Source organism: Rhincodon typus, chromosome 17 (genome assembly GCF_021869965.1).
Source record: "Rhincodon typus isolate 14 chromosome 17, sRhiTyp1.1, whole genome shotgun sequence".
NCBI lineage: Eukaryota > Metazoa > Chordata > Chondrichthyes > Orectolobiformes > Rhincodontidae > Rhincodon > Rhincodon typus.
This window is the reverse complement of record NC_063348.1, coordinates 12,422,027-12,447,928: the sequence shown is the minus strand read 5'-3', so window position 1 is coordinate 12,447,928 and position 25,902 is coordinate 12,422,027. Positions and strand designations below refer to the sequence as shown.

General features: G+C 42.6%; 1 protein-coding gene across 6 annotated transcripts in view; it reads right to left on the bottom strand.

Annotated features, from left to right (window-relative positions):
- prdm11 (PR domain containing 11) overlaps positions 1–25,902 on the bottom strand; it is a 153,046-nt gene that overhangs the window by 110,025 nt on the left and 17,119 nt on the right. For 4 of the 6 annotated variants that reach the window (XM_048606844.1, XM_020511733.2, XM_048606846.1 and 1 more), the window contains exons 3-5: positions 12,214–12,334; positions 3,961–4,073; positions 3,317–3,579 (exon numbers count right to left, since the gene is read on the bottom strand). In XM_048606844.1, the coding sequence (XP_048462801.1) occupies positions 3,317–3,579; positions 3,961–4,073; positions 12,214–12,329 (492 nt within the window). In that variant the 5' untranslated portion in view covers positions 12,330–12,334. Of the gene's footprint in view, positions 1–3,316; positions 3,580–3,960; positions 4,074–12,213; positions 12,335–25,902 lie in introns of those variants that run through there. The other 2 variants (XM_048606845.1, XM_020511734.2) reach the window with 2 other exon arrangements.

Here is a 25,902-nt window from a genome sequence, read left to right as displayed (position 1 = left end):
GGTGCAGAGTGGAGATTGTCAAAGGTATCAAGCTCCTGGGAGTACGATCACCAACAATTTGTCCTGGTCACCCATATCAACACGACAGTCAAGAAAGCACAACAATGTCTCTCCTTCCTCAGAAGGCTAAGGAAATTTGGCACATCCACAAGGACTCTTACCAATTTTTACAGATGCACAATAGAAAGCATCCTCTCTGGATGCATCACAGCATGGTTATGACAACTGCTCTACCCAAGACCGCAGGGAACTACAAAGTCATGAACACAGTCCTGTCCATCACGCAAACCAGCCTTTCATCCACTGACTTCATTTATATTTCCTGCTACCTCAGGAAGTTAACCCACATAATCTAAGACCCCTCCCACCCCAGTTATACTGTCTTCCATCGGGCAGAAGATAAAGAAGTTTGAATAGGAACAGAATGGTTTCAGCAACCACTGCACACTCCTTGTGGAGACGAAGTCCCACTTTCACATCAAGAATAACCTCCATCATGTCATGTGGCGCTATCACCGTACAAAACAGGGAAAGCCTTTGAATAGATTCAGCAACTCAAGTCTGGCATCCATGGGGCACTGTGGGCCATCAACAGCAGCAGAATTGTACTCCAGCACAATCTGTAATCTCATGACCCAGCATATCCCCTACTCAACTATTATGAACAAGACAGGGGATCAACCCTGGTTCAACGGAGAGTGAAGGACGGCATGCCAGGAGCAGCACCAGACATACCTGAAGATGAAGTGACAACCTGGCAAAGCCACAAAACAGGACTACTTGCATGCCAAACAGCTTAAGCAGCAAGTGATCGAGCTAAGAGATCTCACAACCAACGGATCAGATCTAAGCTCTGCAGTCCTGCCACATCCAGTCGTGAATGGTGGTGGACAATTAACAACTCACTGGAGTAGGCGGCTCCATAAATATCTCCATCCTTAACGATGGAAGAGCCCAGCTCATCAACGCAAAAGATAAGGCTGAAGCATTCACAGCAATCTTCAGCCAGAAGTCCGAGTGGATGATGCATCTCAGCCTCCTCCAGTGGTCCCCAGCATTACAGATACCAGTCTTCAGGCAATTCTATTCACTCCATGTGATATCAAGAAACGGTTGGAGACATTGGATGCTGCAAAGTCTACGGGTTCTGACAACATTCCGGCAATAGTCCTGAACACTTGTGCTCCACAACTTGCTGCTCCCTTAGCCAAGCTGTTCCAGTACAGTTCCAACACCAGTATCTATCCGGGAATGTGGAAAATTGCCCAAGTATGTCCTGTACACAAAAAGCAGGACAAATCCAACCTAGCCAACTGCCGCCCCATCCGTCTACTCTCGATCATCAGTAAAGTGATGGAAGATGTCAGCAACAGTGCTATCAAGCAGCACCTGCTCAGAAGTAACCTGCTCAGTGACGCCCAGTTTGGGTTCCGCAACTCAGCACCTGATCTCATTACAGCTTTGGTTCAAACATGGACAAAAGAGCTGAATTCCAGAGACGAGGTGAGAATGACAGTCCTTGACATCAAGGCTGCATTTGACTGAGTGTGGCATTAAGGAGCCCTCGCAAAACTGGAATCAATGGGTATCAGGGGGCAAACTCTCTGCTGGTTGGAGTCATACCTGACACATAGGAAGATGATCGTAGTTGTTGGAGGTCCATCATCTCAGCTCCAGAACATCTCTGCAGGAGTTCCTCAGGGTAGTGTCCTAGGCCCAACCATCTTCAGCTGCTTCATTAATGGCCTTCCCTCTAACATAAGGTCAGAAGTGGGAATGTTTGCCGATGATTGCTCAATGTTCAGCACCATTCGCGATTTCTCAGACACTGAAGCAGCCCACGTTCAAATGCAACATGATCTGGACTATATCCAGGCTAGGTCTCAGAAGTGGCAAGTAACATTCGCGCCACACAAATGCCGGGTTATGACCATCACAATAAGAGACAATCTAATCTCCACCTTTTGACATTCGATAGTGTTACCATCACTACAGTTTTCTCATTCACATCCTGCGAACTACAGTAGAAAACTAGTATCTGTACTCTCTGCCAAGTCCCCAAGCCAATTTCCTATCCAAGCCAATAGACTTCTTCCAATTCCATGATCTCAATATTTTTAAACATTCTTTCATGAGAAACCTTACCGAATACAATCTGCAACTCCTCACATATTACAAGCAAACACTCCCATTTCAAATATGGTTTAAAAAATTCACAGGGGTCATTAGACTTAACTAGCCTTTATGAGTTCATGCTCTACTTCAGTCGTTCAGGGTTGTCGCTCTTGTTTTATGGAGAAGTCATCCTCGTTTATACATGCAATCTCCTTTTGATGCCAATCCAGAAAGCTTTGTGGCTGCTTTATTTTTGATTGTCTCTCCATATGAGACTTCCTATTCTTTACACTTGTTGATTTATTTTGTGGCTCCAAACAGTACTGCTTTTACTCTGGACATTTTGGCCTTATCTTTGTTATGATGGGACCCTATACCTAAAAGCTATTTGATGATGTTTCAACTTCTGTTCAAAACCATATACTTCCTAGCCACCATGACCATTTCTTGGTCCACGCACATTCAAATTCTTCCATTAGTTCCAAGTGCATCCATATCTCTTTTTTATCTATACTCCAACCCTTTCTTGTTTATGTACACTTCGGTCTCCTCCGCCATTCACAAGCATTCATTTATGCATTTAATTCTGCTCTCTTGTCGAATAAACATGTTTCCCTCAAGTAATAAAGAATTCAGAAGAATGTCTTTACCTAAAAAAGCAGTGTGACCATGGAATTCTCTACCATAGGTGTGGTTGGATATACTTTTGATTAATTTAGAGGGAAACACGACAAACACATGAGAGAGAAGGAAACAGATAGGTAGATTTAGGTTAGGAAAGATGGGAGGAAGCTCAACAAGAGCTGAATGGACTGGTTGTGAGGTATGACCTGTTTCTGCACTGTATATGTAATGCTATCTTGATCCTCTGTTTTCACTCAGACTCAGCAAAAGACGTATGGGTTATGTTATTGAGAGATACAAGTATTCCATCCTCTCTGCACTTGAAAATCACAGGCTAAATTTTGCACAATTCCTGGTGTGGATTCTCATTCAATGAGATCACAAATCTGAAAGGAGGTTGGAGTGTCAATTCACAATTAGATGTCTCACCTCACAAAAAAAATGTACCTATAATATTCTTCACCTCCTGGCCTAAAAGGAAATGTTCAACAGCCAAAGCTATGTGCCCCCACCTTATTACGGTAATGCGTCATAATATACAGTAAAGTTCAAACATTCACTTTAAGAAAGCACATACCAGCCAGGAGAAAAACCCAGATGACTTATCAGTTTGGCACACTTCTCCTTCATATGGTCCAAATATCCTTCCTTTTGGAATGATGGTATCCAAACAACGAACATCGATCTCTCCTCCAGGCTCCTTCACAACTACTACTCCAGCAGGAACTGTGAGGGCTGCTCTGTCTGGAGTGCCTACAGGTATAGGTGTATCAGTAACAAATATTGGGCGTCCATGAAGGGCACACTCGTCCACGAAGTACTCCTGGCAATTCTCACAAACTAGGATACAAACGATAACGGTTTCAGTTAGATGCATATTAATAGAAGAAACAAATTTGAAGTTAAACAATCCTCTCTGAATCTCATTTGTTCCTAACTGTTCCCATACCCAATGTTCCTATTTTATTCTGACAAGTCCAGCATGCCAACCAACCTTTATTTCAACACACATAAATCTTTTTGAAACAAACATTCTACTTGGTCTAAACTGAAATTATATTCAAGGATCTTACACCTCAAGTTGAGGCTGAGGTCTTTGTGAAGGTCTTTACTCCGTAATCAATTTATACCTATTGTACTGGTTACTTTTCTTTAAATGGGATATGATTGAACAACTGGGCTTTTTCTATAAAATCAAAATATCATAAGAAAGCCACTCACACCAGTAGTCATTTTGCTCATGGGATTCATTCATCGTCACCTCTTCACCTTTCACCTGCCCCAATTCCAGTTCTGTTTCTGTGGGATATACCTGGGTATAGTCTGACACAATGCTATAGGAGGGCAAAGAAAAGAAACAAGAGTTTTAATGAAAATTAAACACAGTGAATTCAAACTGACATCAAAACCAAATAGGTACATAGATGCAGATTTTGGTTTGTGCGTTATAATTGTCCAGATAGCAAGTTTTCACTGTTACAATAACAATGATCTAGAACAGCAACTATTTGCTACAAAGTGAGTTTTCCAGGCTTCGAACCCTGTGTGTATTCCCGAGGATAGAAGAACAGAAAATAAGAGTAGTAAGCCATTCAGGCCTTCGAGCATGCTCAACCATTCAATATGATCAAGGTTGATCACCCAATTCAGTGGCCTGTTCCTCCTCCTTTCTCCTGATACTCTTTGATCCCTTTAGCTTGAAGAACTATATCTAAGTCCTTCCTGAAAACATTTAATGCTTTGGCCTCAATCATTTTCTGTGACAGAGAATTCCATGATTCATCATTGAGTCGGAAGAAATTTCTCCTCGTACCCGTAGACTGTAACTCCTGGCTCTGGATTACTGTTCATCGGAAAATTCTTCCTGTGTTTATCCTGACTAGCCCAGTTAGAATTTTATCGTTTTCTAGGAGACTTCACCCACCTCATTCTTCTAAACTCATGGATAAAGATCGAACCAATTTAGTCTTTTTTCATACATCAGTCCTGTCAAGTCTGGAATCAATTGGTAAACCTTTGTGCACTCCTTCTATAGCCAGAATATCCTTTCTTAGATACAGAGACCCAACTGCATATAATACTCCAAGAGTGGTCTCACCCAAGTCCCTGTACAATTGCAACTAGACACTTTTGCTGCTATTCAAATCCTCTTGTTATGATGGCCAACAGAACCAGTTGCCTTCTTCATCTTCTGTTGCACCTGCATACCCACTTTTAGCATCTGGCGTACAGGACACCCAGGTCTCTTTGCACCTCCCCCTTTTCCAATCTAATCGCCATTCACACAGTAGTCTGCCTTCTTGTTTTTGCCACTAAAGTGGATAATCTCACATTTACCCCATTATCTTTCATCACCCCACCTAGTTCCTACCTTTCCAATGTTTCTAGAATTATCAAAGCAGTACAGTTAAAAACAAAACAAAAACAAAATCAATTTTTTAACCTTTCTATGGTTTTCCTCCTGGGTTATTCACAGCAGTTACTATAAAATTCACTTAATTTCTGGATGATTGAAACCCCTTCGGAATTTCCACATCTCATCAAGCTGTTCTTGAGAATTCTCTGAAGGAATCAAGTACCTCCCAATTATGGGAAGGGGAAAAGACCCATACGTGGAACAGTGCCTCTTCCACAGCTACTCTGGCACTATCCCCCACCTCTTCCTCCACTACATCGATCATTGTATCGGTGCTGCTTCGTGCTCCCACGATGAGCTTGAACAGTTCATTAACTTCACTAACGCCTTTCACCCCAACCTCAAGTTCACCTGGACCAACTGTGATACCTCTCTCTCCTTCCTGGACCTCTCTGTCTCCATCTCTGGTGACCACCTCGAAACTAATATTTATTTCAAGCCCACCGACTCCCACAGCTACCTGGACGACACCTCCTCTCACCCACCTTACTGCAAGAATGCGATCCCCTACTCCCAATTCCTCCGCCACGTCTGCTCCCAACTGTTCCACTCCTGAACATCCCAGATATCCTCTTATTTCAAGGACCGCAACTTGCCCCCTTCAGTGGTCAAAAATTCTCTTGACCGTATCTCTTGCGTTTCCCGCACCCCTGCCCTCACATCCCCTCCCTGCAATAAAAACAAAGACAGAATCCCCCTTGTCCTCACCTATCACCCCACTAACCTCTGGATACAACGCATCATTCTCCGCCACTTCCGCCACCTGCAACCTGACCCCACAACCAAAGAGATATTTCCCTCCCCACCCCTATCTGCCTCCGTAGGGGCCACTCTCTCCGCGACTCCCTCATCTGCTCCATACTCCCCACTAGCCCCACCACCCCTGGCACTTTTCCCTGCCAATGCAGGAAGTGCTACACCTGCCCCTACACCTCCCCCTTCACCTCCATCCAAGGAACCAAAAAAACCTTCCACATCAGACAGATGTTCACCTGTACATCCGCTAATGTGGTTTACTGCATCCGCTGCTCCCAATGTGGCCTCCTCTGCATCGGTGAGAACAAGCGGAGGCTTGGAGACCGCTTTGTAGAGCACCTGCACTCTGTTTGCAACAAATGACAACACCTTCCAGTCGCGAAGCACTTCAACTCCCCCTCCCACTCCCTGGATGACATGTCCATCCTGGGCCTCCTCCAGTGTCACACTGACGCTACCTGGAAACTGGAGAAGCAGCACCTCATATTCCACCTTTTGGAAGCCTACAACCCTATGGTCTCAATGTGGACTTTACTAGTTTCAAAATCTCCCCATTCCCATGACCAACCTTCCCTCTCATCCCCACCTCCTTGACCTGACACAACCTGTCCATCTTTTGTCCCACCTATCTGCTCCTCCCACCTCACTGACCAATCCCCAGCACTGCCTACCTGCACTCACCTATCACCATCCCACCTACCTTCCCTAGCCCCATCCCTCCTCTATTTATTTCAGAGCTCCCTTCTCCCTCCCCCATTTCTGAAGAAGGGTCCCAACCCAAAACGTCAGCTTTCTTTCATGCTCCTCTGATGCTGCCTAGCCTGCTGTGTTCCTCCAGCTCCACCCTATGTTATCTATTCACCTAATTTAGCTCTGCGCTTGCTGATGCTTGCTAGCCATCCAGTCTAGAGTACAGCTACTCATGACATTGCAGTCTGTAATGGGTCATCTAGACTCAGAGCTGCTCAAGGTCATTCTCCTCCACTGAATGTCAGCAGCCTTCTAACAACAATGCTGCACCCACTAGTATAACACTGCATAGATATACTAGGAATGCCAAAGACACAATAGACTGCCAAAAATGAAAACCACAAGGAGATTGTTTTTCATTCAGTCCTGGGACACAGGCATTGCTGGCTGGTCCAGTACTTATTACCCATCTCTCGTTGACCTTAAGATGGAAGGTGGTAGCGAGCTGTCATCTTGAACTGGCAGATGGGAATTTAATTTAGGTAAATGTGAGGTGTTGCATTTCAGTAAGGCAAACTAGGGCTGGACTTGGGGAGTGTGGCCAAACATAGAGACCTGGGAAGCAAATGCATAAGTTCCTTGAAAGTGGAGTCGCAGGCAGACAGGGTGGGGAAGAAGACGTTTGACATACCAGTGAGTATAGAAGTTGGGACACCATATTGTACAGGGCTGTACAGGGTTTGGTGAGGCCACTTTTAGAATACGGTGTTCAATTCTGGTCTCCCTGCTTTAGGAAAGATGTTAAATTGGAAAGGGTTCAGAAAAGATTTACAAGGATGTTGCTGGGATTGGAAAGTTTGTGCTATAGGGAGAGGCTGAATAGGCTGTGGCTTTTTCCCCTTGGAGCATCAGAGGCTAAGGAGTGCCCTTTATGGAGGTATATAAAATCATGAGAGGCATGGATAGGGTGAATAGCCAGGGTAGTGGAGTCCAGGATTAGAGGGCACAGGTTTAAGGTGAGAGGGTAAAGATTTAAATCACTCCCTCTGGCAGCTTTTTCATGCAGAGGGTGGTGCGTATATGGAACAAGCTGCCAGAGGAAGTGGTAGAGGCAGATAAAATTGTGGGCAGCACGGTGGTTCAGTGGTTAGCACTGTTGCTTCACAGCACCAGGGATCCAGGTTTGATTCCACCCTCGGGCGACTGTCTGTGTGGAGTTTGCACATTCTCCCCATGTCTGCGTTGGTTTCCTCCGGGTGCTCCGGTTTCCTCCCACAGTCCAAAGATATGCAGGCTAGGTGGATTGGCCAAGTTAAATTGCCCATATAGCGTTCAGGGATGTGTAGATTAAGTGAGTTACAGGCGAATGGGTCTGGGTGGCATGCTCTTAGGATCAGTGTGGACTTCTTGGGTCGAAGGGCCTGTTTCTACACTGTAGGGATTCTATGATCTGCTTACCTCCTATGATCTATGATTCTATGAAAATTATAATAGTTAAAAGGCATCTGGATAGGTACACGAACAGGAAGGATTTAAAGGGAAATGAGCCAAATAGAACTAGCTCAGTTTAGGATATCTGGTTGGTGACGACAAGTCGGATTGAGGGATCTGTTTCTGTGCTGTATAGCTCTGACTCTATGCTGAGACAATATGCTGTAGGTAGACCCACAATGCTGTTTGGGAGGGTGTTCCATGATTTTGACCAAATGACAGCGAAAGAACAGTGATGTATTTTCAAGACAGGAAAATGACTGGCTTGGATGGGAACTTGTAGATGATCGTGTTCCCATGTATCGGCTGCTCTTGTCTTTCTAGATGGTCATGGGTTCAAAAACGCTGTCTAAGGATTTTTGGTAAATTTGGTAAATTTCTGCAATGCACCTTATAGACTGTTACTGACCATCAGCGACGAAGGGAGTAGATGTTTGCGAACGTGCTGCCAATCAAGCAGACTGCTTTGTCCTGTATGGTGTCAAGCCCCTTGAGAGTTGTTGGAGCTGCACACATCCAGGTGAGTGGCAAGTATTCCATCACACTCCTAATTTGTAGATAGGCACCAGGGAGTCAAGAGGTAGTCACCACAAAATTCCTAGCCTCTGACCTGTTCTTTTAGTCACAGAATTTATATGGCTGGGCAAGTTCAGTTTCTGTTCAATGGTAGCCCCAAGGGAATTGATACTGGGGGATTCAGCAATGATGCCAATCATTGGGCCGGTGCAGTGGCTTAGTGGTTAGCATTGCTGCCTCACAGCGGCAGGGACCTGGGTTCAATTCCAGCTTCGGGCGACTGTCTGTATGGGGTTTGCACATTTTCCCCATGTCTGCGTGGATTTCCACCAGATGCTCCAATTTCCTCCCACAGTCCAAAGATGTGCAGGGTAAATGGATTGGCCATGCTAAATTGCCCATAGTGTCCAGAGATGTGTAGGTTAGTGCATTATCCATGGGAAATGCAGGGTTACAGAAATAGGAATAAGATGGATAGGTCTGGGTGGGATGCTCTTCAAAGAGATAGTGTGGATTTGTTGGGCCAAATGGTCTATTTCCACACTGTAGAGATTCAATTCTATGAATGTTAAGCAGAGATGGTGAGATTCTCTCTTGTTGCAGATGATCATTGTCTGGCACTTGTTGTGGTGCAAATATTTCTTGTACCCTTGATTGTATATTGTCTCAATCTTGCCGAGTATGGACACAGGCTAGTTCAGTACTTAAACTGTATTTGCGACAGTGTTGCAAATGGTGCTGAATATTGTGCAATCATCAGCAAACATACCCACTTCTGATCCTATGATAGAGGGATGAAGAAAAATGAAGTAGCTGAAGACGGATGGAACTAGGAATCTACCTTGAAGAATCCCACAGTGGTGTCCTGAGGATGAGATGATTGTTCTTTAACAACTATTACAAACTCCTTTAGCGTCAAGGATGACTCCAACACCAGCAGAGATTTCCTCCTTACACCTATACTTCCTCCTTACTCCAACTTTGCTAGAGATCTTTGATGCCAGACTCTGTCAAATGCTGCCTTGATGTTAAGTACAGTCAGTCTCACCTCAGTTCTGAAATTCAATTCATTTGTTCATGTTTAGACCAAGATTGTAATGAAGTCAAGACCTGAGTGGCTGTGGTGATGCAAATGCCACTTGATATTTCTGTTGAAGATTTCTTCCATCACTTTGCTGATGAAATAACTACACAGAAGCCGGTATCCTGTCACCAAGTCACCCTTTATTTACTTGTGCATAGCTGTAGTGGGCCAGATCAGAGTCAGTCCCCTGAGCTGAGGAGATTCTAAATTCCCTGTTTATATTGGTTGGCCAGGGCTGCCTGATTGAGGTTGTTAACCCTGGGCCAATCAAGGATCTCATAGTCAAAAAAATGATCAACAGTAGGTCATCCTATGATCAACAGTATACAGACAGAGCATTAATTAGCCACATTAGAACAGTCCCGTTTTTATGCACACATGACAAACCTGGATAACTTTAAAACTGCTGGGTAGATGCCAATGTTGTATCTGTACTACAACAGCTTAGCTAGGGGCTTGGCTAGTTCCAGCACAGAAATCTTCAGAATTATTGTCAGAATATTGTCTGAGCCAATAGCCTTTGCAATATCCAATGCCTTCAGCCACTTCTTGATATCATGAGGAGTGAATTGTATTAATTCGGCTCTTCTGGCCAAAGATCAATACTAATGCCACAGCCTTGTATTGTACTGGGTTTGCCCATTGTTGAAGCTGGGGAATTTGCAGTCTCCTCCTCCTATTAGTCATTTAATTGTGCACCACTATTCAGAACTGCATGTGGCAAGTCTGCAGAGCCTAGATCTTATCTTTTAATTGTGGGATTGCTTAGCCTTTTTACTGCACGCTACCTCTGCTGTTTGGCATGCAAACAGTTTTGCCTTCAAAAGCTTGGCCCCTCTATTTTAAATTATCAGCAGTGGGTTTCCTTACCAATGTTGACGTGATGCAATGAGATGTTATGAGGTCTTGAGTTAACTTTAAGAACCTTCAGGGTAACTCCCATCAAACACTGTACCACTGAGCCACCACCTTTGGTTTGTCTGGGCGTCCAATGGGACACAACATACCCAGGAAGGGTGGTGCTGGTGTCTGGGACACAGCGATACACAGATTGTACTTTACAGACAATGTCAGGCTGTTGCTTGACTAGTCTATATGACAGTTCTCACAATTTTGGCACAAGATCCCATTTATTAGGAGGATTCTGAATGATCAATATGGCATGATTTGCCGTTGTCATTTCTAGTACCTAGGTTGATTCAGGGTGGTTTGTCCAGTTTGGACATAATCTTGGATTATCTACCTGATGCGTGACGGTGTAGTTTAGTCTTACCTTATCAGATTCTTAATACAACTGGCCACCACCTGCTGTCAAGATGGTAATAGTGCCATCCTCCAGGGAGGACAAAAGAAAATAGAAGGCAAAGATCTTAATACAGTCACACAAAATTCAACAGCCATGGGACAGGAAGTCACATGCTGCACTTCAGTATTAGCAGATATAGTGGCAGTTGCTGGCACTGCACTCACAAAGGCCCAGGATCGCAAAAGGGCCCCAGGAGAAAAGTGAAAGGGGGTGAGATCAGTTTCCTTTTTACATATTTGCGTTTCTTTCAGTTCATTTTTGTTGACATTTCTTTCTTTGGTTTCCCATTCAGTCCTTGGGAACCATACCGTGTCAAAGGCTAGCAGGTCAGACACTAGGAATACTGCAGCGAATAATTCACCTCCTGATGCCCCAGAGTCTGTCCACCATTTACAAGGCACAAGTTAGGAGTGTGATGGAATACACCCAACTTACCTGGATGACCACAGGTCCAACACTTGACATCATCCAAGACAAAGCAATCCATTTGACTGACATCACATCCACAAGCATCCACTCCCTCCATCACAGTAAACACTGCTGCTACTGAGTGTCAATCTACAAGATGTACTGCTAAAATTCACCAAAGATCCTCAGACAGCGCCTTCCAAACCCACAACCACTTCTATTGAGAAGGACAAGGGCAGCAGATACATGGGAAGACCACCACCTCCACGTTCCCTCCAAGCCATTCACCATCCTGGCTTGCAAACAGATCATTGTTCCTACACTGTCACTGGATCAAAATCCTGGAATTCCCTCCCTAAGGGCATTGTGGATCAACCTTCAGCATGTGGACTACAGTAGTTCAAGAAGGCAGCTCACTAGCACCTTCTCAAGGGCCACTAGGGATGGGCAATAAATGCTGGCCAGTTAGTGATGCCCTCATCCCACGAGTGAATAAAGAAAAAATAAGAAAATTAAACTCCATTTAAAAAATAGAGGTGAATAAGATCAAATAAGTCTATTTACGGTGTTGCACCTTTTGTGGTCTTGTGAAGTGGCACATTACCACCAACACTGTTCAATTTCCTCTACTTGATCATCAAACTCTTATAAACTATGATAACGTATGCAACAGTAAAGCCTTTGCCATACACATCTGCTTAAAATGGTTTTCAAATTAATTTGTACACTACTGTATAGATTCCTGTATTCAAATTTTGTGAAGTGGAACAAATTAAAATTAGAGTGGAGGTTTGTTTTGTTGCTAACCATTGTCCATACTTAGCTTCCTCTTCAGGCAGAATTTTCTCAATCTTCACTTTCACACCTGCTTGCCTGTGATCGAATCGGTCTTTAAGATGTTTTGAAGACCAGTTTTCATTCATTTTATCTGCAAAAAATTGAAATGGATTAATTTGGCTTTAAAAAGCAGACTTTGTACATATGCACATATCAAACTAAAAGATATTTATTTAGGAATTGTATGGTTATTTGTCTTTGCAGTGCACTCACTAATAGTACCAAGTGTTTTCACAACAGTTAAAAATGTTCAATATATCCATTTAAGATTCAGCCACTGTCTTTTGCCTAGTCCTAACCCAAAGCAAAGATGAGCTGTAGAGATTTTGAAAATAGCAAAGAAAAAAATAAAGATCAAATAACATTCAAATGTGATAATGTAAGTTTCTCCAGCAACTTTGTTTTTGTTCTTGATTTACAGCATCCACAGTTCTTTCAGGTTTTATTATGTGATAACGTAAGTGTTACTTTGAGGAATCAACAAATGTACAGTTGGAGAGGGATTTTAAAGAGGAGTCGGAGTCCCTTGTTCAGTAACACAAATCAATCTTTATTTGAAGGCCATTTACCACACATGTGGCAGGGGCCAAAGAATCTGGCTTTCACATAGGGCTCAGGTGCCCTCTCAATACAGCTCAGATCGGAGGTCAGCAACACTCTACCTTTCCCACTAAAGTACAGGATATTGATATACATCGCATTACAATGGTTACATGCAACATTGACATCAGTGCTTGAAATATCCAATCCGGTGAATACACCACAATCAATGATGGACAATTTCACAGTCCACCATAGGTCCTCCCATCATCTTGTGATGTTTGCCAGACCCCCTATTGCCTGTCCTTGGGCTCCTAAGGTTATTGGCCACGTTACAACACAGATTGTTATGTCCCTTCCTAAACATTTGCCAACCATAATTGTATATTTGCTTGTTACAAATGATTTTCAAATTCAGCCATGCAATTCATATCCCTTGCTGAACTTAATACAGGAGATTAAAAAAGTTATTAATTTCTATCAATTGTTATAATATTGTAATATCAGCTCTAATATAAACTAACTTATTAACTTATACTTAGTTAAACTTAATACTATGATTCTGTGACAAAGCTAATAACTTCGGGAGCAGCTTCCCTCTTATCCAATTTGCAAAGCAGTTGGTTTATTCTCTTGAGGTCATAGTAACTCGGTTTCAAAATTGTTTCTGTACCCCCTTACTACATTATTCACCTTTCAGTACTCTTATGAGGTTATCTTGTTTAGACCTTTTTGTTGTTCTACTTGCTGACAGAGAAAAGTTTCTTCAAGGGTGTCTCTGCATCCAAGGCCTGCAGAAATTTAATTCCCCAATATCTAATAAATTTAAAAACTTATTATTGTGCGAACATGTGTCCACTCGAATATATAATTATAATTATTTAAAAGCCTCATCTCAGATAAGTCAAGTTTTCCCTTTCTATTTCAAATAAAAATTGGAAATCTCAAATCAGATGATTTTCATCTGAGCTGCTTTATCAGAGTCTCACTGTTTGCATTCTAGTCCCATCTTACTAAGACTCAGAGGCATTTTGTTGCCTGAGTGTGAAGGCCATGATTTGAGCGAAATGAAATGCTGCATCAGATAAAATTTCTTTTGATTGTCTGCGTCAGTTAAAAAGAAAATGCCTAATAGCCATTTTGTCATTTTCAGTCACAGGCAACTATAGCACGCATCATAACTGAAAGCAGTTTCCATTTGCACGCTGGCAACATCCAGCTCTACCACAGCATCATCCCTCAACCGATTCCTACCCCCCAACAGCTCCACTGTCGCTAAATTATCCAATAGTTTATCTAACATCCAGTACTGGGAACAAGAAGAACTTTATTCCAATGAAATAGAAGACTGAGGCATTGTTTTTTGTTAACACCATAAACTCTATCCCTCTCCTTGGCAAATGTCTATGACTAAGCACGATTGCTCACATTGGTGTTTGGTTTAACTCAAGATGATCTTTCAACCATATGCCTGCATCATCACTAAGACCAACTATTTTCACCTCCATATCATACCTCAGCTCCATCCCTGCTTCAGCTCATCTATTGTTGAAGCATAATTCAGAGCCTTTCTTAAACCTAAACTTGATTATTGCAATGGACTCCAGGTTGACCTCCTACATTCTATCCTAAGAAATCTTGAGGTCATTCAAAACACTGCATCCATATCCATACATGCAAACACAACATGGCCTGTGGCAGTTCAAAGAGAGAGCTGCAAGGCAAGAGATAAAAAAGCAGCTGAGAAAGGAGGCCCTTGACTCTGCAACATTCTAACGAGGATATATTGGAGTCCAATCCAAGATTCAATGGGAAGCTGTTCAAATTTGTGTCACCTCTCCCAAAATTTCACAAAAGGAATCTGGAGGTATTTTGCTTTTCTTTTGAAAAGACGGCTAAGCATATGAGACAGCCAAAAGAAAATTCAACACTGCTCGTGCGAAGGAGATTAACAGGCAGACCTTACTCTGTTTATTTATGTCTTACTTTTGGAGAAGGCTTCTATAGATTAGGAAGTGGAAAAAAGGGCTATTCTTCGTGCATATGAGCTGGTTCCTGAGGTTTACAGGCAGAAATTTTAGAATATCAGAAACAGCTCGGCCAGCAAACATTTCTGACCATTGGACGATGATGAAACCCTTAGGGAAGTAATTCACTGGCAGGAATTTACAAGCTCACTCCCTCCATTAGGGAGAATTCATATAGAAAACCAGAACATTGCAATTGCAAGCTGGAATGCAAGTAACTCGTCATTGGAAGGCACAGCTGGGCATGCCCAAGAGTTACTCCTCAGGCAAAAAAGGAAGGTGCCAAGAGTGGAATTAATGTATGAAGGCCTAAGATGGGACACTTTTGTACAGCTTGCTGTAAGTTGCAAAGGAAATCCTAGGACTTATCTGGTAATGCAACATCAATGTAGAATGACTGAAAATACAACAGATCAAGTACTACAGCCTCGAGACCAAATATAAACACTGCTGGAAATACAGGGAAAATAACATGATACCTGAGAGTTGTAGGAAACGCTTGTCAAGAAGACTAGTATCTTCTTATTGGTCAAATGAGGAAAGCAAACCTATAGTGATACTTAGGGATACAAGAGCCAACTCAACAACTTTGCTGGGGAAAAGCATGATCTTTGCAGCACAGAGTGTCATGAATGTTATGGTTTCTGTGAATGCTAGTAGCATGAAGTACATACCCACACCTTTGTAATCAAGTGCATCTAGAGTATGACCGAGCATGTAGAACAGTAACTATATGGATTGTCAATAGTTTACCTGCAGTCATAGTTAACCCATTCCTCGGAGAGGATCAAAAGTCATATGGAGTAGTAGGGTACTTTGAAGTGGGGAAGGTAGTAACTTCTCTGGTAGTCACAGAAAAGCCAATCGAGGTCAAGGAGACAGAGCAGTTACAGGAAAAGGTTCCACGAATTTCTCCTTTACATGCAGTAGCCTGAGCAATGGCTGAACAAAGTCCATCGTTGAACACTGAATTGACACCACCAACAGATTTTGTTCTCGGAAACTTGCTTTTGGGATGTCAATCAGCCGAAGAAAGTTTTTAATAAGATTTCTCTGATTAGCAAGACAATCCACAGTTAAGTAAATTACCCAATAGGCTCAAAATGAAATTGGAGCCAAGGGAGTTTTGAAATGCAACCATATGTATTTAAGAAAAGGATTCTGATGAGAAAGTGGAGACATGTTCACTGGCCTGCAGTGAAGAGTGGACAATCGTGTACCATTTAGTGGTGCTACCCAAATATTGTCAAGAGGTATTAAGGATGGAATTCCAATTTCACGTAGGATATTTAGGGACCCGTAAAACTCAACCACAAATAATTCAACATTTTTTCCTGGCCAAGACTTCACAAGGGCATGGTGCAGTTTTGCAAAACATGCCCTAAGTATCAGATGTGGGAAAACCACAACATGCAATTAAAGCATTTGTCACGGTGTTAGTGGACTACGTGAGAACTTTACCAAACCCAAGGACACTGGTATAACATGACTATTATGGATAGGATTACTTGATTGCCAGAGGATATACCATTAAGAGCAATTACTGCCAAGCTAATAAAAGCAAATTACTATGGATGCTGGAAATCTGAAATAAAAACAAAATGCTGGAGAAATTCAGCAGGTCTGGATGGATCCACGAAAGGAGAAACACAGAGTTAATGTTAAGTCTGCTCTGAATCTTCTGCTTTTATTATGACTAAAATAATGGTGGAGAAGTTAACCCAGTTCATCACTCTAAAAAGGTTAAACAAAAGAAATTGCTTCAGATCAAGAATTCAAATTTTTATTTCAACTTTTGTGAGCAAGCCATGATGAGTCTTCTGCATAACAATCACATACAAAATGAAGCTTTAGAAAAGTACCATCAAACCCTCAAAACGATGATCAGAGCATACTGTGGTAAATATTCTCAAAATTGGGATGACTGACTGGAATTTCTGTTATTTGCCACTCAAGATCCACCTCATATGTATACTTGATTTAGTGGTTTGGAATTAGTTTACAAACATATGGATTTTCCGTGGCAGGTGGTGAAGGAATCAACTAGAGGGAAGAGCTTATGTGCCATCACCCTTATGAATCAACCTGTTGCAGGGACATCTGTCCATGACAAAGGCACAATTCCTTCTTCACTGTCAGGATACTTCCACTGTGCTGTGTGGTTCTCCCACTTTGCTAAATATGACAAACTCAAACAGATTTTACAACTCAAACACTGGGCATCCGCGAGGTACTGTGACACACCAGCAGAATTGTATTCGCCAACAATCTATAAGCTTGTGTCACCTGACTCTACAATGATCATCAATCTGCGAAATCAAGCCTGATTCGAAGAAGTTTTTGTAATTCATTCATGGGATATGGGAATTGCCAGCTGGCCAGCATTCATTACCCATCCCTCAATGCCCTTGAGAATGCAGTGGTGAGCTGTCTTCTTCAACCATTGCAGGCCAGGTAGTGTCAGTAGACCCACAATGCTGTTCGGAAGGGAGTTCAAGGATTTTCACCCAGCAACAGTAGAGGAACAGTGAAATATTTCCAAGTCAGGATGGTGAATGACTTGGAGTGGAACTTGCAGGTGGTTGTGTTCCCATGTATCTTCTGCCCTTGTCCTTCTAGATGGAAGCAGTCGTGGGTTTGGAAGATGCTGTCTGAAGATCTTTGATGAATTTCTACCACGTATCTTGTGTACACTGCTGCTACTCAGCGTTGATGGTGGAGGAAGTGGATGTTTGTGGATGCAGTGTCGGGAGGGCACGCCAGGGGCAACATCAGGCATAGTTAAAATTAGATGTCAACCTGGTAAAGCTACCATAATTAAAATACTTGCAAGCTAAACTATGGAAGTAGCAGATGATAGAATAGACTAAGTTACTCCACAACCAACTGATGAGATTTAAGTTCTTCAGTCCTGCCACATACATATAGTGGTGGGCAATTAAACAACTAATAGGACAAGGCTGGTCTGTAAATAACCCATCCTCAAGAATGCCGGTGCTCAGCACATCAGTGAATGCCACAACAAGAGACAAGGTTGAAGCATTTACGTCCATCTTCAGCTAGGACAACTATGGAGATGATCCATCTTGGCTGTTTCCTGAGGTCCACAGTATCAAAGATGTCAGTCTTCAGCTGACATGATTTACTGAATGTGATATAAATAAGCAGCCAAAAGCACTGGATATTGCATAGGTCCTGACAATGTTCTGGCACGAATACTGAAACCTTATGCTCTAGAACTAGTTGCAACCCTAGCCATGCTCTTCCCATACATCTACAATACTTCTATTTGCCAGAAAATGTGAAAAATTACCCAGCTACGTCCTGTTCACAAAAAGAAAGGACAAATCCAATTCTCGCACTTCCAGTTGATCAATGGCAAAGTGATGAAAGGGTTCTCAGAGCATTTGATTAAGCAGCATTTGCAACAGCCTGACCTGTTAATTGATGCACAGTTTAGGTTTTGTCAGTAACGCTTGGCTCCTGACCTTATTGCAATTTGGTCCAAATATGGACAAAAGAGTTGAACTCCACTGGGAGGTGTGAGTGACATCAAGGCAGCATTTGGCAGAATGCAGCATTAAGCAGTCCTTTCAAAAGTGGAGTCTGGGTAACTTATAATAGGAAACAAAGTGATGGCAGACCAACTGAATATATTCTTTGATTCTGCCTTCACAAAGGAGAACACAAATAACAACCCAAAAATGTTGGGGTACACAGATCTATTGAGAGAGGGGGGAACTGAAGAAAATCAGTATTAGTTGGGAAATTGTGTCAGTGATATTGCAGGAATTAATGGCCAATAAATCCCAAGGATCTGGTAATCTACGTCCTAGAGTGCTTAAGTAAGTGGTCCTAGAAATAGTTATGCATTAATGTTCATCTTTCAGGATTTGTATAGGCTTTCATCAATAAGGTCCCATATAAGAGATTAGCTTATAAAACCAAAGCACACAGAATTGGAGGCAGTGCACTGACATAGATAAAGAAGTGGTTGGCAGACAGGAAACAAACAGGTCCTTTTCAGAGCAGCAGGCAGTGACCAATAGGGTATCACAGGGATCAGTGTTTGGACCTCAGCTATTCCAAATGTATACTAAATGATTTAGATGAGACAACTAAATGTGTCTCGAAGTTTACAAATGACAAAATTGGTTGAGAGGGTGAGCTGTGAGGAGGATACAGAAATGTTTCAATGCAATTTGGACAAGTTGAGAGAGCGGGAAAATGCATGACAGATGAAGTATAATGTGGATAAAGGTAAGGTTATCTATTTTGGTAGCAAAAATAGGATAGGAGATTATCTGAATGTCAATAGATTGGGAAATAGGGAGGTTGTAATGAAGCCCGAGTGTCCTCATCTCCAGACAACGGGTGGACATCAACGTTTCTCCTTGTGGATGAATCTCAAATTTGGGGTCATAATTCAAAAATAAAGGGTCACCCATTTAAGACCAAGATACTGCCAATTGTGGCAGATTGAACCTCATGGTTGTAAATATTTGGGTATGAGAAGTACCTGGTGCTTTGTTATTTTCTATAACTCCTTCAGAATCTGAAAATTTGTAATCCATACCAAGGAACCTTAAAGACTGTATCCCAACAGTCTACTTCCCATATTGTACAATTATTATATTCCATCTTTACCAATAACCTTCCCAGCCCGCTCCACTGATTAAACCCCTCTCTCTTACAATAAACCACGTCCCTGATTAAAACTGGTTTCTGATGGTCTTACTGTGCATTCTAAGCTCACCAAATTCTTTGATTATTAAACCTGTCTTCATGCAGTGCATTGAAATGCTCTGAAAAGTCAAACTAATTGCAGCTCTTTTCCAAGCTGGAGGCTGATCACTTATTACGAACGAGGATTCCACCATAAACCAATTGATATGGACTACATCCTCCAACCATCAGCAATGAATTCTTAGCATGGACAGAATGTGCTACCAGAGGTGATAATTTGCTGTTTGGCTGATATACCAAAGTCGTGAACCATTTCAACAAATACTGCATGATTTTTCTGTCATACACCCATTGATAAAAGGATTTTCTGCTCCTGTATTCATAACTATTATGCTCATACTTGCACACATATCTCCAAATTCATCATCAGTAAATTCTTCCCCACACCCATCATTAGTGAGAATTTTTTATCAATGGTCTGGTCCCTATCCACTTTTTCAATACTTTATCTAAAATTTTTTGTACCTTCGTTATATATTATGGTTGATGAAATCTGGTTGCCAAATTTTTTTTTTCTATTCATTTGTGGGATGTGGCTGTCGCTGGCTGGCCAGCATTTATTACCCATCCCTAGTTGCCCTTAAGAAGCTGGTGGTGAGCTGCCTTCTTGTACAGCTGCAGTCCACCTGCTGTGGGTTGACCCATAATGCCACTGGGAAGGGAATTCCAGGATTTTGACCCAGTGACAGTGAAGGAACGGCGATATATTTCCAAGTTAGGATGGTGAGTGGCTTGGAGGAGAATATGGAGGTGGTGGTGCTTCCATATGTCTGCTGCCCTTGTCTTTCTAGATGGAAGTGGTTATAGGTATGGAAGGTGCTGCCTGAGGATCTTTAGTGAATTTCTGCAGTGCATCCACTACTGCTACTGAGCATTTGGTGGTGAAGGGAGTGTATGCTTATGGATGTAGTGCCAATCAAGCAGGCTGCTTTGTCCTGGATGGTGTCAAGCTTCTTCAGTGTCGTTGGGGCTGCACTCATCCAGGCAAGTGGGGAATATTCCATCACATTCCTGATCTGTGCCTCGCAGATGGTGGACAGGCTTTGAGGAGTCAGGAGGTGAGTTACTCGCTGCAGTATTCCTAGCTTCTGACCTGCTCTTTTAGCCACTGTGCTTGTGTAGTGAGCCCAGTTGAGTTTCTGGTCAGTGGTAACCCTAGGATGTTGACAGTGGAGGATTCAATGATGGTAACACCATTGAATGTCAAGGGGCGGTAGTTAGATTGACTCTTATTGATGATGGTCATAGCCTGGCATTTTTGTGACACAAATGTTACTTGCCACTTGTCAGCACAAGCCTGGATATTGTCCAGGTCTTATTGCATTTGAACACAGATTGCTTAAAGTATCTGAGGAGTCACAAATGGTACTGAACATTGTACAATCATTGGCGAACATCCCCACTTCTGACCTTATGATGGAGGGAAGGTCCTTGATGAAGCAGCTGAAGATGGTTGGGCCCCAGGTGCTGCCCTGAGGAACTCCTACAGAGATATCCTGAACTGAGACGACTGACCTCCAACAACGACGACCATCTTCCTATGTGTCAGGTATAACTCCAACAACTGTACAGTTTGACCCTGATACCCACTAATTCCAGTCTTGCGAGGGCTCCTTGATGCCACACTCAGTCGAATGCAGCCTTGTTGTCAAGGGCTGTCACGCTCACCTCATCTCTGGAATTCAGCTCTTTTGTCCATGTTTGAACCAAGGCTGAAATGAGGTCAGGAGCTGAATGGCCCTGATGGAACACAAACTGGGTGTTGCTGAGCAGGTGCTGCTTGAAACCATGTTGATGACACCTTCCATCACTTTACTAATGATCGAGAGTTGACTGAAGGGGTAATAATTAGCTGGGTTGGACTGGTCCTACTGTTTTATGCACAGGACATACTTAGGCAATTTTCCACATTATTGGGTAGATGCCAGTGTTTTAACTGTACTGTAACAGCCTGGCTAGGGAAGCGGCAAGTTCTGGAGCACAAGTCTTCAGTACTATTGCCAGAATGTTGTCAGGGCCCATAGACTTTGCAGTATCCAGTGTCTCCAACCATTTCTTGATATCAAATGTAGTTTGGCATCTGTAATGCTGGGGACCACTGGAGGATCAGAGTTGGATCATCCACTTGGCACTTCTGGCTGAAGATTGCTGCGAATGCTTCAGCCTTATCTTTTGCATTGATGAGCTGGGCTCTTCCATCATTAAGGATGGGGATATTTACGGAGCCTTCTCCTCCAGCGAATTGTTTAATCATCCACCACCATTCACAACTGGATGTGGCAGGACTGCACAGCTTAGATCTGATCCGTTGGTTGTGAGATCTCTTAGCTCTATCACTTGCTGCTTTCGCTCTTTGGCATGCAAGTAGTCCTGTTTAGTGGCTTCCTCAACTCTCCATTGAACCAGGGTTGATCGTCTGGCTTGACAGTAATGGTTGAGCAGGGTATATGCCAGGCCATGACTTTACAGATTGTGCTGGAGTACAATTCTGCTGCTGTTGATGGCCCACAGTGCCTCATGGATGCCCCGTCTTGAGTTGCTAGATCTATGCGAAGTCTGTTCCATCCTTCACACAACATGATGGAAGTTATTCTCAATGCGAAGGCGGGACCGTGCGATGGTCACTCCCAAACTGTCATGGGAAGATGCAACTGCAGCTGGCAGATTGGTTAAGGATGAGGTTAAATATGTTTTTCTCTCTTGTTGGTTCCCTCACCACCTGCTGCAGACACAGTCTAGCAGCTGTGTCCTTTAGGGCCCAACCAGCTCGATAAGTAGTGCTGCTGCTGAGCCACTCTTGGTGGTGGACACTGAAATCCCCCAGCCAGAGCACATTTTGTGCCCTTGCCATCCTCAATGTTTCCTCCAAGTGTTGTTCAACATGGAGGAGTACTGATTCGTCAGCTGAGGGAGGACAGTATGTGGTAATCAGGAGGAGGTTTCCTTGCCTATGTTTAACCTGAAGCCATGAGACTTCATGGGGTCTGGAGTCAATGTTGGAGGACTCTAGAGTAACACCCTCCTGACTGTATCCCCATTGTGCCGCCACCTCTGCTGGATCTGTCCTGCCAGTGAGACAGGACATATCCAGGGATGGTGATGGTGGTGTCTGGGACATAGTCTTACTCACAGAATCATACCTTACAGACAATGTCAGGCTGTTGCTTAACTATTCTGTGAGACAGCTCTCCCAATTTTGGCACTAAACTCCAGATGTGAGTGAGGAGGTCTTTGCAGGGTTGACAAGGCTGTTTCTGCCACTGTCATTTCCAGTGCCTAAGTTGATGCCAGGTGATCTGTCCAGTTTCGTTCCTTTGAGACTTTGTAGCGATTGGTACAACGAGTGGCTTGCTAGGCCATTTCAGAGGGCAATTGAGAGTCAACCACATTGCTGTGTGTCTGGAGTCACATGTAGGCCAGACCAGACGAGGGTGGGAGATTTCCTTCCCTGAAGGACATCAGCGAACTAGACAGGTTTTTCTGACAATCGGCAATGATTTCATGGTGACCAGTAGATTCTTAATTCCAGGTTTCTTTTTTTAAAACTATTGAATTCAAATTCCACCATCTGCCATGGTGGGATTTGAACCTGGGGCCCCAGAACATTAGCTGAGTTTCTCGATTAATAGTCTAGCAATAATACCACTAGGTCATCACCTACCCTGATACAAAATGTAAAAAGGAAATTTATTTTCTTTATCTCATATCCTCGAATCCATAGCCGCTATCTCATTGAAATCTCTTGCCAAGCACAGACATACTACAGGTTGTGATGGTGTTTTTTGGTATTTCTTACAAATTTCGCATTTACCATTTATCTTTTCTATGAGCTCATGATACTCTCCATCCTTATACCCACATCCTTTACTAAATTGTTTAACCTTTTAGAGGACAGACTGTCAAATTACTGATGTAATTTTTAACACAATTGACTTTATGACATCTACATTTCTACTCCTGATAATCATTAATATGTCTTTAATTCCTTTAGTTAGAGAGGTTATGTTCCAGTAAACAAAAATAATAGTGTCCTGATTATGTAAATTGATTCAGGTTTTCAAAATATAATAAACTTTGACAATGCCATATCCAGTTTCATCTGTGCTTTCTTCATCAATGGTCTCCTCAATAACAATAGTATTTCATTGCACTCTAACAGAACTCTCAAATTCTTACTAAGAGGTTAGGTAGCATTTTACCCAGTTTATTCTATGCACTGTACACAGGCATCCACTACATAATACTGCACAATGAAAGACTCTGACACCAACACATTTATTACTGGGCTGAAATTCCTTGCAACCAATACAATGCCCTCTCCTTGATCCCTACCTCCATGTTCTTTCTCCAAATCATCCTTTACAGGTTTAATTTCAGATACTTTATTGTACTATTTGGAATAGTTCATGGCATAATGGTATTTTGAATTGCACCTGAAACATCAACTGATTACACACTGAGCATTTCCAGGGTTCTGTCTCTGGTGGCAATTTCCAAAATCACTTAAATTCTCAAAATTTCTGTCCTCATTTCTCCTTTTGTACTGTCACCTTCAACCCGTATCTAGATGGTCTTGCCAAATGTGTTAATATCACGTACTCCATTTTCTGTTGCAATGCCATTGTCCAATTTGTGCTTCAAATGTTGCTGGAAAGGAATGCTTTCCTAGAAATTCCAATATTTATTCTCGTAGGGTATGTTTTTCCACAAATTTAACTCCCATCAAAACTAGAAGTTTGTCCATACTTGATACTTTGGCACAGACTAATAACAACATTCCAGCTGGGGAATTTCCAAATGAAATTTCGGGTGTCTTACACATCATTATGTACTTTTCCATGGTACTTCAGTCTTTCTAAATTTATAAACATCTGACTATGCCTCATAAACAGTCAATAAATCATCTTCTTGATAGATAATATCTATCAAAGTTAACAATCTTCACCTATGTTCAAGTGACTAGGGTCCAATTCTGAAAAACCCTTGCTTCTTATCCTGCTTCTGCATGGTAACAAAAGAGCAAAGAACACGCTTAGAGAAGGAACAAAAAGGTAACCTTAGACAATGATAGATGCTTCTTCACTTCCCTAAAGGTTTACATCTTGGCTACGAGGCCATTTCCAAGGTTGTTTCTTTTTAAATAGCAAATGTACGGATGCTAGGATGGAGGCCATATTTTGTATGAATTTTCTGTAATAATTCACTAACCCAAAGAAAGACCCAGCTCCTGTACAGATGTGGGAGCCAGGACACCTTTGATCACCCTCACGTTATTTTCCAAAAGGCGTAACCCAATCTTGTCGACACCATAGCCCAAGTTGGACACCCAGGTATTAATTGTAGCATACTCTGGGAATCCTCATCCAATTGCAATTGCAGGTACGCATGGCTCATGTCCAGCTTTGTGAAGGACAGCGCACCCCCAAGCTCCCACCAGTTTTGTGTGTAAGCCCTCTATGCAAGGGATAGCATATTTATCCAGCTGTAAAAAGCAGTTCACTGTTCGAAATCCCCACAAAGGTGAACCAACCCATTGGGCTTCACAATCGGTACAATGCATGCAGCGATTTCCACAAACTGTACTAGTTTGATAATTCTTTCGCTTTCCAGCCTCCTGATTTCTGCCTCTACTTTTGCACCTAAGGCAAATGGCACTGGGTGGTCCTTGCAGAATCGCGGAATTGCTTCTTGGTCAACATGCAAAATGGCCTTGGCCCTTTCGATAGTCCCTAGAGCTTCCTAAAAAACTTTTGGTTATTTAAATAGGACTTCACTCAGGCAGCCATTTTCTAATCGAGAAATATTGAGCCAATCTAGGTGAATCTTCCTCCAACAATTTCACCACATCAAGCTTGGACCAAGCTTTTTACTACAATCAGTGGTAACTGAACCAGCTGTTTCTCACTGGAAACCAGAACAGAAGTTGTACCCCTAATCTGTAAAGGTGCCCTGGTATAGGTTCTCATTCAAGCCAAGGTCTTAAACAAACTCAAAGATTAGAGTCCAGATCAAATTTTGGTAAAGACTAGCTCCACAATCAGTGAAATGGTCATGCCAGTATCAACCTCCATTAGAATGGGGTGACCAATTAACCACAAGTTTATTTTTATTGGTTCTTATTTGGATGTTGCTAAGCAGTTCAACTGTTCAAACCAGCTGTAGATGGACCTTCCTGGGGGTGCACTGTCCTAGATACCAACCTATCAGTTCTTACTCAATTCAGGCCTAGTGAGACTCTTTTGCCGTCATGAGTCCACATACCAGCAGTAACTAGAATGGCCTGCCAGCATAGATCCTCAAAAAAAAAATTTAACCGTGTGGCTAAGGCTTTGCTTTATTTTGGGAT